Raw genomic sequence first — 17,429 nt, forward strand, 5'->3', positions numbered from 1 at the left:
GTTGTCCACATCATTAAGTGAAAATCTATTTTTATTGGATCAAATAATCAGTGTAAACTTTCACAGAATAAAAATAGATCCGTACAATTATTAGAAACTATATACACATAATTATTAAAAACCATTCAATTTATTGAAAATAATACACTTACCTATTGGTAAAATATTACACATTTTGATTCACCAAACAAGCTCACCCTTTTTGTATTCTTCAATATTGCAGATATTTCAAATCTGATTTTTTTTAAACATACTTGAGGACAATATTTTCAAATTTTTGAAATTTTTTGTACTATTTAAGGGGTGTCCTGTAAAGATAGAAATGTAAGTTTTTCAAATTACAAATTCTCTTTTCTAATGTAAATTTGTGTTATTTTTACAAATTATTTTTTGTAAAAATTGAACAACTAGTTTTTTAATTAGGCATATAACTTTGTGCACCAAAGATTATGGGTGCATGATAATGGGTTGGAAAGATATGGAGATTACAATGACTTGAACATCTTAATAACTCATATTAATCTCACAATATTTATGATTTATAAAAATGGTCCAAGTGTAATAAATACTAAATTTATTATATATTTTTTAAAGCCATTTTAGAGGTTATTATAGTTATCATAAACATTTAAATAACCGAAAAACTGAAAAACCATTCTCTCGAATTTTGATTTTAATAAGTCAATAAATAATAAAGCAATAACTATATAAATAAGAAAGTTGTTTTTGGAAATATGTTTTGAATCATTAACAATTAAATATCCTAACAAATCACATAATAATATTATCATGCTCACATTTTTTAATCGACTTCTTTTATTTATTAATTTAAAAACATACTGCTGCATGGTCGTCGTAACTTTAGAATTGTAGATGCACCGATAACAGATTTATCAATTCAATATTAATTAATGATGGTAATATTGACGAGTGATGATGACTATTGACAATATACCTACCATACATAACATCATAATGTTGCATTACAATGCAATACGTCTTGTCAACTATATACATTTCGATAATATATAAAATAATGTTGTTCTATATTATAGTAAACATAAGCTACAAATATGCAATAAATCTTGACAAACCAAAAATGTGACTTAACTTATTACGACCCTAGATAAATAAAAAATCGAAAACGTATATACCAAGAGTAGCAATCAAGAGACTCTATAGGTTTACCTACCCATGTATACACGTCGACTCGTGTGTGCGATTCTCCGGAGCGCCGACGTCATCTATTTCATATTTATACCTACATGCTAATTGGTGTAAGTCTTGTGAATGAATTAAGCGAACAACACGTTGAAAACGAAATCGACTTTCGTTCGGGCCGCCTCTCCGTATGGCGTCCCATGGCAGCGGGGACACCTTTTATAAAAGACTGCCACCAGACACAACGACCATCACACGTGCTGTAGCCCCTGCAAAATGAGGTAAGTTAAGCCGGACAGACCGCGAACGGTGAACACGGTTGTGGTGTTTTCTTTCGGTTTTCATTTTTCCGTATAGGCAGCGAGACAAAACAGATTGATATTATATGATGATGAATGTGATTTTATTTTAGAACTCCTTTATCGCGGCTCGTATATCTGGCGGCCCTGTTGGCTCAGGGATACGGTTGGAGATCGGACTACGAAGAGTGTGCTCTGCCTCTGAAACACTTCAAGTACATATCGTGAGTACATTTTGCAAAGTTATTAACTCTACGAGGAATCAGCACGACGTAGGTACGGCATGTGATTTTAGAATGTGCGCATGGTTACATAATATTTTTGGTCTTGCGAATTATTAAACTTCTTACGATAAAATAATAGAATATGATTAATAAGCTCTTTAAATAAGAAAATATATTAAGTCGAGTTTTTGATGCATTACAATTTTTAATGAACGATTTCATATTTTAACTACCTATGTCGAGCAAAACAAATACATTTATTTAGGTATATGTCTCAATGTACTAAATAATATTTAAGTAATACTATTTGAACTATTATTTCCATGTTCTTACTAATTATTCACCAAGTGGACATTTAAATATTTTACCGTATTAAATAATACTAAATCAAACCATTAATAGGTATTTTTTTAACACAAAACAATTCTGTTAAGCTTAAGACTCATTGTTATAGACATTATTCACATTATTCATTTGAACTGTATCGAATATCAATATAACATTAATCATCAATTAAAGTGAATAAATAATTAAACATTATTCAATATGGTTACCGTACGTACTAATTATAATACTTTTTTGATTTATTGAACATTAACTATATCATGTTGTAAATTTGTAATACATAATAATTTAACTGGTATTTGTTAATTTTTGATTACAACAATTTTAAATTTTTATACGATTAGATATTTACTTATCTTAATTTAAAATAATGATAATATAGTTTCTTCAAATTCAATGTTTGTTTTTTCTTATATTTACCATACAATAAAGTAGGAAATAATAATTCTACTCAATTTAAGGTTTACCTTAAGGGCCGGCAACCATCATGTGGCCTTATAGTGATTTCATGTGGCCTGCTAGTAATATTTATAATTTGTATAAAAACCACTAAGTTAGTAAACCAAACTAGATAGGTTAGGTTAGGTTAGTATAGTGGACTGGAAACTTATAACACTAGAAAACTAGAAACTTAACAACAAACGTTAAATTATCAAACCTACAGTTGTGAACTTAAACTAAATTTTATATGATTACACATGATTATATTGTTTAAAATAAAAAAGGTACACTCAATCGGGAAAAATGTTTATTTATTTTTTTGGCTCTTGTCATTATAATGGTGACCGACTCCTGGTTTAGCTCATCAAGCTTACATTATTTAATAGTAGTTTTTTTACATTTTTTTGAATAAAAACAACAACTCAGGTTTAGTCTTTTTTGTTCTCATAGAACTTACTTGTTGTAAAAAAAACATTTAAAAACCCGTTATTTTTTAAATTATGTTTTAATTACGCTTGTAATTTATAATGCATGTATAAAAACTATTAATTTTAGTACATTCTTAATAGGTACCTAGTAAAGATTTAATAATAAATAACCCTAAAAGCCCAAATTTTCTCGATGGACCTACGTATTAATAAGAAAATATAAATTCAACAAATTAAAGTTATAGTTAAAAATAACAGTTACCTAGTTGGAAATACTTTTTATCATTATATTATGATTATATTTGTTTATTACCATCATTGAACCATAATTTTTTTCATGCACAGGTCATTTTATGTATAGGTGTAATAAACATTCAAAAAGTTCATTGTAAATATTTGTAATGTATTGAAATAAAGCTCAGAAGACCTTTACTCTTCAAGCACTCTGTTTTAAAACATTATTTGTCCTCTTTCTAAATGTTTATTTATTATAATTTTATTATTGTATAATATTTTAATATTTGTATTGGTTATTCAATAAATAAATTACATTTTTCACAATTGGTCTTATAATAGTCATGTGATCAGATGACTTGTGACTTTTTAAATAAACACCTATTTAATTTATGTACATCGATTATACAAAAAAATTATCAAATGGGAGAAAGTTTAAATGCATTTCACTTATTGGGAACCCCTTACGACATTGATCTGTTGTGATTTCGCTAAATGTATTTAAGAAAAAACTGCAAACTCATCCCGTTTAATTTCAAAACAAAATCGATTAAACAACAATTAAATTCGAAAATAATAACAAATTGGTACTGTTTCATGCATAGTGCTAATCGGTAATCTAAAACAATAGAGATTTTTTTGGAGATTTCCGCATGCTTATAATATTGAATGATCGTTCAGAGCGAGAAGAGTTAGAAATTTTCTTTCGAACTTGAGACAGGGAAAGAGAAAGTTCTATAAAATCTTCGAAGCATTTTTTTCTTTTATTATAAATCAAGGATATTGAATATCTGCTTGTTGTGTAGGTACCTTTTGCGGTGTCTCTCTTCGAAACATTGTATTACATTGCCATCTTTTTTATTTTTAAGCGATTTTAATCGTATCTCAGATATTAAATTAAATATAGTTTATTGAGTAGAATTTAGTATGACTTAATATTCATTTTGATTTTATAAATTTATATTTTATATGACTTTTGAAAAATTTCATAATTTTTTTAGACAATCAGCATTTGTTATAATTTAAGTTTTGGTTTTATTACAACACAGTTTTATGTTACAGACCAACTGGTTATGGCGAAAAATGTATTTCATATGCCAATGTTTCCGAAGCTTTCCATGAAGCATGCAGAGGAGTATTGGGCATAGAGCCTGGAACCAACGATCTAACGGATATTCAGTTGGATAATTTTGGAGATGTAATTCAAGAAACAACGAGAATTTTATGCGAATGGTCAGTGTTTATTTATTTATAATTATAGCTTATAATTCATTTTGTTACGATCAGTAGTCTTACTACTCTAAAATACTATTCAATACTATATTAAATAGCCTCTAGATTTAATCGATATTATTAGGTAGGTGCTACTGACTAGTGACTACCGTAATAGTAAAATTTGTAATATCTTGACATTTAGCATTTATGTCGCTACTCCGATTTTACTAATAATGATAGCAGACTTATAATACATTTATTATACACAGTGGTCGCCAAACATGATCATTCCCCATTTTCCATCTAATATAATAAATTAACTCAAAATTTGGTCTTTTGGATTTTTTTTTTAAGTAGATATATCGATCTCTCAAATTCTTTGTTGAGTTATTTATCTTTGTGTACTAAGGATAATAGGTCCATGATTATTTGATGGCTATATTGACTACGATGATTTGTAAGTTATTAATAGTAATCCATTTACATCCATCAACATTTTATAATTTGTAAAAATTGTCCTATAAACTATAGTAATAGAAATAAGTCCAATATATTGTATTTTCAATTTTTGTAAATCAATTTGTATGGTCTATTATGTGTCTACAAAAATAGGGTACACTGTATACCTAGTTAAATTATCCATATAATTACTCAGTACCCTATGTACATTTTTGAATTCTACTTGCGAGACATGAAACTAGACTTTTGGATCATCAATCTCCCTCTGACAGAATTCTAAAATATGTATAGAGTACCAAGTAATATATGTAACTGAGATGTAGAGTGTAACCCAGTTTTCGTTCACACGGTATACGTTTTAATTACGCAGGAACTACTATTTTAAATTTTGATTTATTTCAACATTTTTTTTAAAAAAAAAGTCCCCAGATTAACATTTCACAGTCAAAAGGTCGTTCCTAATTGTATAAAAATATGTTTGTATCGCCATAGAGCCTTCTTGGATGGTATATAAAAATGGTATACCTTATAGTTGTGAAATCAAAATTTGAATAAATTCATGAAAAACGAAAAAGGGGGAACGTCCTTAGTGAATCACCGTGTATAATGCGTTCATTCATTTTGAAACTTTCAAAAATACAAATTTTGGTTTAGGTTTGGACTAACAAAAGATCAAGTGCGAAGTCTATTACCAATTATAAATACAGAAAACACTGATATTGGAGCATACTGTCCGAAAGAGCTAAAATCGTATCCAGGAAATGATTGCGGAGACGGAATCGGGTTCCGTTCGATCGACGGGAGATGTAATAACTTTGTTCATCCACATTGGGGCGCTGCGAAATTACCTTTTAAAAGACTTCTGCCAGCCGATTATGGAGACGGTAAGTTTTTGTTATCGATGAATATTGAATTTTGTTTACTGTTTACGTCTAAAGTCAGTGTTGGTTGATGATCTCGATGTTCGCAACACAATGTCAGATTGCGGTTAAACAAAAACAAAGACATTATTTAATAATTATTGTGCATCAATCATATACGCGTTATATTATATATTTTTTTTTAAACAAAATTGTCTGGATATCCAGGTATCAAGTCGATCAGGACGAGCATAACCGGATTTCCGTTACCTAATCCTAGGTCCGTTTCGGCCCGCGTGCACAAAGACATTGCTAGACCACATCGCACAGATATAACGTTTTTGTTTGCCGCCTTTGGACAACTCATCGATCACGATCTCACACTCACCGCGGAAACGAAAGGTATATTTTGCGATTTAAGCGTACTCTCAACTATCTCAGAAACTTGTAGATTGTGTAATTAAATATATATTTACTACATTCCATTGAAATGTGCGTGTACATTACTGTAGACCCGATCACCAGACAAGAAATCAAGTGCTGTTCGGGAGCCAACAATCCGTATTGCATACCGATCAACGTGCCGGTCGATGATCAGTTTTTTGTGGGCAGTCATCGTCAGAGGTGCATCGACATGATAAGATCGCTGGCCGGTGTCAATACTGATTGTCCTCTAGGTAACCGATTTAATATAATATACAATACCAGTAATAAATAATAATTAAGGATAGGGACTCATATAGGAGTTTGCAGGTTTTTTTATAATATTCATATTCTAAACATAATATAGCTTAGTGAAATCTAAATGTGTTTCTTAATATAACAGGAATCTATACTAAATTTATTTACCATATTTTGCATAATATTTAACTTTTTTTCTCTTGTATATTTTGTAATATTCACATTTTCATTGTTTATTTCACCTTTAATTTTAAATCGATGTTTAATTTTTCTATAAAACAAAAAATTTTAATTTATACCTGAAAGAATAATCGATTTATATATTCATTATTTATAGTTGCAATTATAACCCACCGATATTCTTTTATCTACACACAGACTCCATAGCTAATAGCTATACATCGATTCTCATGAGGATCACGGCATACTTTAGTCGATCGGTGATAATCAATCAATGTTATGTCCTTTAATCTAAATAATCGATGGTAAATGGTCATTGCTTGATTTCAGTGTTATAAGTCATAACTGTACTTTCCAGTTTTCCACAACTTAAGTTAAAATTTAACACTTGACGTTTATAAGAACATAGCTATTCGTACATAGCTATTCGTACATAGCTATTCGTAATAAAAATAATTTGTATTACATAGATACAGTCAAACTTCGGTTTTTAATACATATTACAATGTTTATTAGGGCATAAAAAATAGTGTCTAGCCTTAGCTATGGGCCCATATTATATAAATGTATAACCTGTATCTGCAACTATTATTATGACTTTTTATACCAAGGTAACGTGACGCGAGTCATACTATGGTATACCAATATACCACACGTATTTATACATAATACGCGATTGATGGTGGCTCTACATTCAATTTATATACGTTAGTTTTCTTCACTCAATAATATAAAACTTATTGTTTTATTTCGAACGAACGTTTCTCTACACAAAACTACAAAATAAAAGGACGTCAATTATTATCGCGTGAATCTAACACAAGTAGCTGAAGTCTGTAGCGCATTTATTTCTCTCTTTCGATGTATTAATTAAAACGACTGCGATGATAATATAGATTGACCGACACCATACCTAATAAATATCAATAATTTACGACACACGCTAAAAAGGAGATACTTTTTTATGTGGGGCAATAAAAAAATCGTGCACGCGACGGTTAGGTTAGGTTATTATTAATATTATTATTATAATTATTAATTACTTAACCCACGGGACAAAACCGATAGAAACGGGTGACAAATTTAATTTGTTGGAAACAAAATTAGGACAGGTATTGAAATTTGTTTAACTGCAAAACCACCGTTTAGAGTACCTACGACGGATAACCTTCGGGCGATCGGAGAGGGATGAAGTCGCTGGTCACACACTCACACAATATACACCAATGGCGGTTTTGTTTTTTGGGTATTTTGCATCACCTGTAATTTTCATAAAATAAAATATTATTATTTTAATTTGCCCCATATAAGTTCCACCAAATTCATAATGACAGTGTTACACGATTGTCTTATGGTTTTTGTTACTAGGAAAATTGTTAAGAAATAAGAAATCTTCATAAATAATAACTTTCAATAACTGTATTTATTTTCAACAATGAATTAAATATAGATCGATTCTACTTTCCAGTGAAAATAATAATAGTTGCGCTATACTGATTGTAAATCATTCGGAAAACACTGTTTTTGTCGTCTTGGTGGTCTGAATTTTAACGCTAGTAAATGATAATATTAAGAATATTAATACACTGGCTTTTCGGTTCTATCATTTTAAAATACTCGGTATAATACTATCTCCTGTGATTAGACTTAAATTATAGATATGTATATCTATTTTACTTTATAGGCTCCCAGCTTGTCCTGTTTAATTTGCGTTTTTCTTGCTGGCTGTTGTGACCCTAGGCAACAACCTGCTGATGTGGTTATCGAGTAGTAACTAGAAAATCTATCCCCTGTTGCCCATACATGATTTAAAAAATAGATAAAAATATTATCAAACATAAATCAGTTTTAGTGTACCTACTGGTACCTGGTATATTATATTTAATATACTGTCACCTCGGTAAAAAATCTAATATTATGCTAAAACGAGAGTCTGGACATTTATTAGCGTGTTTATATAAAATCGCGTGATAATTTCAATGACCGATTTGAGCACGTTGTCCGTTAGTTCCGTAATCAAAACAAAATGTTCGTATTAGCTATAATATTTATAGAACCTTTAATTGTCGGTGCGTTTATCATACTATTTTAACTGTACCAACAATATGTACATGCGTAGAAATTTGTGTAGGTAATAATAATAATAATATCGTTTACTATGGAAAATAGAAGGAACAAACTATGGGTACGTTTGATTTAAACATTTCAATTGTCGTTAGATACTGCTTTTTTTTTGTTGATAAGTATTTGTGTTATTAAGAACGAAATGAAAGTGAAAAAGTAATATTTAGTAACGGGAAAAAAATGTCCAGTTGATGATAATTGATGAATACAAGACTTGACGATTAATTAAGACTGTTAAATAAATAATATCTTCTATACCTAACAGTATTATAGTCTTATTGAAAGATAAAAATTAAAAATTCGTTTAAAATATAGGGACACAGAAAAATGAGTGAAGAAATGATTGTCTTGTTAATTTATTCTTAGTAGAACAATAGTAATTTTCGTCTTGCATTCGTATCACAGTCTTAACAAACTGTAAAAACAAATCAAGTTCAGATGACCTGTGGTGATTTTAGGATTGTTAAAATATGGTATTTTATTTCTTATTGTATTATACGGTATTATATTATCAACAATTGAACAAAGGTTATAAAGCTAATAATAACCAATTTCAAAACATCTTAATAATTTCATACAATTTTTAAAAACAACAATAATTCAAGAATAATAAATTTAAATTATTTACTTTAAATTAATATTTAAAGTCATGTAATCAATCCTGATAAACCTATAGTGATTACTGACTATCAATAATTTTAATATAAAATAATGTTGTTTCAATTCACAGCAAACTATACATTCTTAATATTATCAAATTAATTTTCTTATAACATTAATACATTTTTTTTCTTCACAACCCGTATAAAGTAATTTGGCACGATGTGTGTGTATTGTACAATACTCATACAATGCAATGTTATGCAGATGTATATAATAGGTACCCACTCGTATTCCTAGGTGATTATGAGCCGAAAACCTGCTCGAACTGTTAGCTGAAAATGGTGAGCTCAAATTGACCCTCGGTAATTTTAGGGTAAAAACAGTCACCCGCAGCGTTCAAACGGGCGACGCCCGCTAAAACCGATACCCGCACACACCATAGACTGCACCATAACAGGCGAATAACCACCACCGCAACTACGGGCCGGGGGTTGTGTGAACCGCGAGTCGCAACCCTGGCACTGCCGCCGACTGGGATCCTGGTACCGGAGACCTTTTCGCAGGGTTCGACCGTCGGCGGCGGCGGCGCCGAACCACCCCCCGGTGACCGTCCGCGCATGGAGCCCTGTTGCCGACGGGCGGATGCAGTCCCTTTTGGTGAGCGCGCGGCGGCGGCGGACCCTCGTCGGCGGTCGCGGCCGGTTGACGACGCGATGACGTGCAACCGCGGTGAATTCGCCAGACGGCCCGGACCGCCTGCACCGGCTACGACCCTAGTCGACCAAGACGCCCTTTCGGCGGTGTTTTGCGATGGTGCAACATTTAACATTTCGCTCGCGTTTCTTAAGCACGCAAACGCGAGCGGGCGCGCGCGCACGCACAACACAAGACGACAACAACGACGGCGCGCAGACGTTGCCGACCGCGCGCGCGTCTTCCCCGTCGCGCCCCGTTGTCGTCGGGTCTGTTATTAATTTTCCGGACCGATAGATTTTATTTACGCTTTTTTCGCGCCCCTTCGTGACGTCACCGCCGTTTGCTCTGAAGGCGAGGGAAAGAGAGAGAATGAGAGAGAATGAGAGAGAGAGAGTGAAGAGGTGGGGGTGAAGAGAGAACGATCGAGGACGCCCCCTCACCCATCCGCTCGCCGACCGAACCCCTGCGACGAGAACAATTCGGGTTTTTTTTTCCACCACCCGTCTGATGCGAAAAGGGATTGCCAATCGTACGCAGTCCCGTCGAGCAGCGCCTCCGGTCGTTAATCGTTTCGTTCCACAATAATAATACGACGAGTAAAATCGTACCACCTGCGCACTATAGACTGACTCTCGTCGACTGTACGAGGATATTGTATTATTATTATTCGATGCGCCTCGACGATTTTTTAATGCCCATGAAACGATTATTTCGGGAAATGTTTTCTCCGACTGCATCAAAACTAATATAATATTATACAAATCACAGATTTCATTATCGAAAAAATTATGCACTTTATTTGGGTTTAAAAATATTTGGATAACCGGCTTACTGGTGTCTTATTTTTTTGGTATGGAAAACAGAACGACAGTCGACGAAGGCAAGTCGTTATTGCCTGAATTACACGATTACCGTAATTCCAAAAATACATAGTATCATATTGTTGTTATAATATTGGTTGAATATTATGAAATATTGAAGAAAAACAATGCAATTTTGAATTTATAGTCTCAACATTTTAGAGTATTGTCAGTCGTCCGCCGTTTTTATAATTTTAACGTGGTCCTTGAATATAAATTTAGGCCTATCCTCCAAATTTATTATAACTTATAATATTTGATTTGCACTAAGTTTGAAACTAAGTTCTCAATGTCAAAATATTATTTAGCACATTTGCAATACACTTTGAATTACTATTATTGTTACCTATAGCCAATATACGTACGTGTTATTATACAATTAAATAGGACACAAAAAATATTGTTCCGTACCAATATTATATCATATTATTACGAGCGCTTTATTTCAACCGTAGATACAGAAATGAGAATACTATGGTTTGTAGAAGCCTGTCGGTTGCAGGCGCACGAGTATATTGTTGGGTATAATTGATAATCGACAACAATTAATTATCTCGGAACAATTATCGCATGATTTCACAGTGATTTTTCGATTTCATGTTATTAATATAACTCAAAACATATTTAGGTAGGTACCAAGGTGGGTAGAAAAACACGAATACTTATCTATATTACTTAATCTCAAAACGAAATTTCAGGAGTGTTGTGTAGTTGTAATAAAAATTAGAATGTACAACCGGAACCAGGGGTTCGAGCTGATTGTTTTCAAATGAACATTGAAATGTTCGTTTCAAAGACGTAAATCGTTACCAATTTATTACATTAGTCAACCGTTTACAATAAACATAACCTCCTTTGGAAATTGCTGCATAAAATTATAATCTATTTAAAATTAAAATTAATCTATCTTTCGATTGTTTTCCGTTTTGCTTCATTTGAAATATATTATAATACAAACACCATTGCAATAATCCATCTTATGATTTTCCACTTCTTAATTATTCTGGACATCATTTTAATGTTATCGCACAAAAATGGAGACAAGCTCAATAAATGCCTAAAAGCCAACGTAAATTCAATAACATCCGAATTGCAGGTATTTTTTATTAATTTGTAACAGGTTTATTTCATTCGTATTTGTGTTTGCAAATAAAAAAAATATCATAAATCATAAAGGCAATCATTCAATCATTGTAATGAATTGTGATCATGAGTTGATTTTAAGATTTTTAAATTTTTAAAAATATATTTGTAAACATTTTTATTTTCCATATTTCTACTAATTTTAACAGCAATAATATAATCTATAACCAATGGTGACAGTTTAAAATGTTTAAATAAATAAAAATACATTCCATTTTCATGAGACAAAACTAAATTTATGTAGGAGCCACTCAATAGAAACCACCTATATGGGTTAAAACATAAGCTCGAAACACCTTCAGAGTCACGAGAAATCTATTAATATAGTATGAAGTCATAATAAAAGTATATTATTGAAAACAGTCCCGTAGCTTTTGAGTCTATATAGAGGAGAAACAATAAGAGAGACATTAATTTGTACAATAGAGATTAATTAATTATTATTATTGGTAGGTCCCCGTGTCCAGATCAACTCTTTGACATCGCCTATCGACGCTAACTTCATATACGGTTCCAACGAAAACCTGGCGAATAAACTCCGGTCGTTCGAAGGTGGAAAGTTAACCATGGTCCCGGTACTGGCGGGTAACCGGCTCAAGCCAATATTGCCTCCGAAGAAAGACCAACCGGACGATGGATGCATCAGACCTCACCCGGACCTTTATTGTTTCCTAGCCGGTATGTATTATTATGTTTTATTCTTATAATTGTTACATAATATTGTTATTAATCGTCGTAGGTACTACTTAAACCTACAACTATTAATGCACAATGTATTTCGATTACCGCGGTTATATACGGTTTCAACCACTCGCGTTTTACTTGTATGCATATATAGGTGACAATCGAGTAAACGAACAACTGGCTCTGGGCGTGCTGCACACGATTTTCACTCGAGAACACAACCGAATAGCCGACGAACTGTGCACGGTCAATCCACATTGGGACGACGAACGACTCTATCAGGTAACGAATCTGCCGAATCTCGATAACAAAAAATTGTAGTTGAATCTAATTTTCCTTACATAAATTACGCCTGCAAGTTTGTACAGAATAGAATGCGTTTGAAACATATATTATTTACACGCACTAGGTACGCATATTGTACCTTGAAAATTTACCACTTCTAATTGTTTTATAATATTATAAACGACATTATTATTATTTACTACAATCAGTGCTGTCCAGAGGGGGGCTCCTCGTCCATTTTAGAACAATTTCTAGGGACCCCCTAAAAAAATCCAGTTTGACTTGTGTATTAGTCAGATAATAGTATAATAATGATTACTCGGCGTTACCCGTATTAGAGCTTATCATTGCCAAAATCTTTTACTTTATGAAATTTCAATGATACAATTTTATTTCGTTTTTGTAGTTCATTGATCATCAATATGACGATATCAAACAAACATGTTAGGTTATAAGTATAAGTTAGGTTAACACTGACGTCCGATGACCGATATCATGATAAATTAATGACCTTGGTTGGCCAAATTTCCAAACATAATTATCTGGGTGGTTTTCACCAAAAGTAAATACAGGCATAAATTATATACAATTGTATTAACTATTTTATTTTATGTAACCAATAACAACCCTGTACAAACAAAATGTATTTGTTCTCCGTGCGAGCAAACAAACCCCTGAGTGAATCCTTGCTTTAAAATGCAAAATGTAACAAATTGGCTTCGAGGTTCACTTTCTCGGGTAAAGAATTACCTATGAACTTATCATAAGTGCCATAGGCTCAACTGTGGATCGCTTATACACACACAAACATAGCCTTTTATTAATTTAAAAGATATACCTAATATGTATAGTATATATATATATAATAATCCCTGATTAAAATTGTCTTTTGTGGGTGGTTAATGGTTATATAACGTTCAGCATATTCCGCAAAAATGTAGTTTTATTCCTCGAGTATCATCACATTCCCATTATGTTCCCCAACAGGAATCGCGGAAAATCGTCGGCGCGATGGTCCAGCACATTACTTACAACGAGTTCCTGCCGAAACTTTTGGGCAAATTCACAATGAAAAAGTACGGTCTGGAGCTGTCGGCACAAGGGTTTAGCAATAGCTACGACCCGGATGCGGACATCACGGTTCCGGCAGCCTTCGGCGCCGCCGCCTTCAGGTTCGGTCACTCGCTGTTGCCCGACGCCATGGAACGCTGGAGTTCCAGTCACAAGTTCTTGGGTTCCAGGCGGTTCAGCGAAATGTTCCAGCAACCGTACGACTTACACAAGCCTGGCTGGCTGGACCAATATCTACTAGGCATGGTCAACCAAGCGTCCCAAGCCATGGACGACGCCGTGACGTCTCAGGTGAGTGCGACGATGACGAAAAATACTCGATTTTTTTTCTCGTCCCACAAAATTATGAAATTTTCCTTTTGCGATAGGTATAATACAATATATCATAAATACAAAAAGATATTCTTATTAAATGAATATTTTTTCTAATATTTTTTTTTCGCTATTCGATGAATAAAATATTTAGGTAATAATTTTAGGTAAGAATTTTTAAAACAGTTAAATCATTAAATAGTGTAAAATATTATAATTACTATCAGAACTTAAAACTTCAATTTCAAAATTAGATTAGATTTTTTGATCAGTAGTTGCAAAAGACGTGTGACATTGTTCATTAATTAATCATTTGTACCTATACATTCTGTCAAATGATGTATAAAGTACATGATCCAAAAAACTGATATAAAATATTAAAAGTATTGTTTTATCTTAGTAAAAGGATCAGGTCATAAAATAAAATACATATTATACAAATTAATGAATTTCTCATGAGATTATTTATTTTGCCCTTATATTTTGCTCTACACCTCAAAAGATAATGCATTTTTTAAGAGAAAAACTCCGTTAACCAAATCACATAAATTATTAAATTATAAGTACTATTATTATAGGTTCAAAAAAGGTTTTTATTTTTTTCTCCGATTTTTTATAACCACTTTTGTTAAATAGAACATAATACATCCTACGATTCGATAGGGTAATATTGTAATGTATTTTGTTGCAATTAACAAAAGGTAAACTATTTTTTTCAACTATACATTCACTTCAGACACTGATTTATGGTTTGTAATTCGATTTTTTAATTCATGTTATAAACCTTGATTGTGGAATGTATGTAAAAAGTTATTTGGTAATAATCTTCGACTGATAAATCTAGTTAACTTGCAGATTATCTCAATATATATTTTCTAGTCTACCTAATTTTTTTTTTTTAAATTCCGACGTAGTTGGCGGTATAATTATAGTTTATACTGAAAATGTATAATATTTATACGAGTAGAAGGTATTACATTAATTCTTCGTTTACAATCACATTTTCATTTTTAATCGCGGTTGTTGTCGCACTTGAAAATCTCGATTTTCTTTTTTTATACATATAACAAATTATCGAATAAGTTATATGTTTAACTTATAGTTTAAAATTGAAAGTTAAAACATGTATTCAGTTCTGTAATTTGTTAATCAAATCGTTATAACACAAAGATTTAGTGTGCCAACGTGTGTTACATAATGTGTAAATAATTTTGTGTAACTGATAAATTTATGTTAAAGACTGTGCACCAATTACCCTATAATACGTAAAATGTAAGATCAGGATTTTCGAGGGGGACATTTGCTGAAACATAGTGTGATCATATCCTACTCATATGAAATATATACCAAATAATTTATTTGAGATGATTATGAATTCACTTACTCAGTTATTTTTGTTACGATACGATAGATAAACACTATACCAGACACCTATTGTATACCTATATCGCCAAACGCTCGCAGACTAAAATAAATTATCACACGATTAATAATGTAAACGATATATGATAAGACACGGCCACAAACGAGATACGTATAGAGGTACCGTCTCGACGTTAATATAATACTAGCGAACGTGTAACATACCATAACTTTGACCGCGTTGACTAATACCGCGGTTCTGTTGGATGGCGCAGGTCACCAACCACCTGTTCCAGGAGCCGGCCAACGATTACGGCAAAGACTTGGCGTCCATTAACATACAACGGGCCCGAGAACACGGAATACCCAGCTACTCGGCCTGGAGACAATACTGCAAGCTACCGGCGATCAAGTCGTGGAGCTCGATGCTGACGGACATCAGCAACGCCACGGTGAAGGCGTACTACGACCTCTACACGACTCCCGAGGACGTGGACTTGTGGTCGGCGGGCGTGTCAGAACGGTCCATCGACGACAGCATCGTGGGACCGACGTTCGGGTGCATCATAGCCAAGACGTTCAGCGATCTGAAAAAGGGCGACCGGTTTTGGTACGAGAACCCCGGTCTGCCGAACTCGTTCACTCTGGGTAATAGTCCAATATGTATATATATCGTTATTTTATGGAATCTAGGAGTATCGTACTTCCACGGAAAAGAGCCACGGGAAACAAAACTGACCATTGTTTGTCCACACAAATTAATTGTATTACTAGTTCTACTTAGTAATTGAGTCACGTTATATCATAGAGTAGCCCTATATATAATGTAAATAAAAAAAATTATTCGATTTTCGTGAGCCAAACCAAAATTCGTGTGCGAACCACTTTATATGGCCGACTCCTATTATAGTTATTAGCAGAGGTAGCCAGTGATAAAAGTGTCGTGAAAAATAATACAAAGAGCAGGAAGAGGAATAGTACCTATTATTATATTAGTAAATATGATAAAATGAGAGCCGCGATTCGGCCGCCACCGCTGGTACATAACCACCCTATACATGTTGCAATGAACCACTCTCGAGTTTTGAGGAATATGTGTGCGAAATTTGCTGCCAATCGGTTAGGTTAGGTTAAGTTGCCCCATACTCGGCGCTTGACCGTTTCTATACCATTATGTATTTTTTCAGAGCAACTGACGGAAATAAAAAAAATCAAATTATCGAGAGTGTTGTGTGATAACAGCGATAATATTGTAACTATACAACCGTTCGCTTTGGAATTGCCGTCGCAGCAAAAGTATGTTTAATTTTTTTTAAATATCTTATTTAATTTACATTTGTTTTGGACACCTTTAAAAAATTGGTCGAACGGATTTTCAGGAACAACAGGGTTTCTTGTAAAGGACACATATTACCCCAGATAGATTTATGGGCTTGGAAAGAATATCCAGGCTGCTGCAGCAGCAGCATCAAAAAGAAAGTGAGTACTTAAATAAAGAAAATAAGTATTTATAAAAATATACCTTATATCACTGTGTTTTTCCTGATCTCGTTAAAGGTACCAAACTTGAATAACCCAAACCCACAAATACACAAGGTTCAAATAAATGAATGGAACAAAGAGGACGATAATCTTCATAAGTTCATTCAAGCAATAGCTGTAAACATTTCGTCATCAAAACCTATTAACGGCTGGAAATAAAATTAATATTAGCAGTTAGAAGTTTATAACTATTTAATTTATTATTTATTTACTATTTTAG

The 17,429-nt window shown here is 32.8% G+C and overlaps 1 protein-coding gene across 1 annotated transcript; it reads left to right on the top strand.

Moving 5' to 3' along the window:
• The first annotated feature begins 1,378 nt into the window (after positions 1 to 1,378).
• On the top strand, positions 1,379 to 17,429 carry LOC111026692 (lactoperoxidase-like). Its single transcript, XM_022304822.1, has 13 exons — positions 1,379 to 1,442; positions 1,574 to 1,684; positions 4,195 to 4,365; positions 5,461 to 5,690; positions 5,895 to 6,068; positions 6,179 to 6,343; positions 12,407 to 12,631; positions 12,792 to 12,919; positions 13,910 to 14,284; positions 15,943 to 16,315; positions 16,855 to 16,963; positions 17,047 to 17,146; positions 17,225 to 17,429. Exons 1-13 carry the CDS (start codon positions 1,438 to 1,440, stop codon positions 17,366 to 17,368), a joined length of 2,310 nt encoding a protein of 769 aa, XP_022160514.1. The 5' UTR covers positions 1,379 to 1,437; the 3' UTR covers positions 17,369 to 17,429.

This window comes from Myzus persicae, unplaced genomic scaffold (assembly GCF_001856785.1).
Source record: "Myzus persicae strain clone G006 unplaced genomic scaffold, MPER_G0061.0, whole genome shotgun sequence".
In the NCBI taxonomy this organism is placed as follows: Eukaryota; Metazoa; Arthropoda; class Insecta; order Hemiptera; family Aphididae; genus Myzus; species Myzus persicae.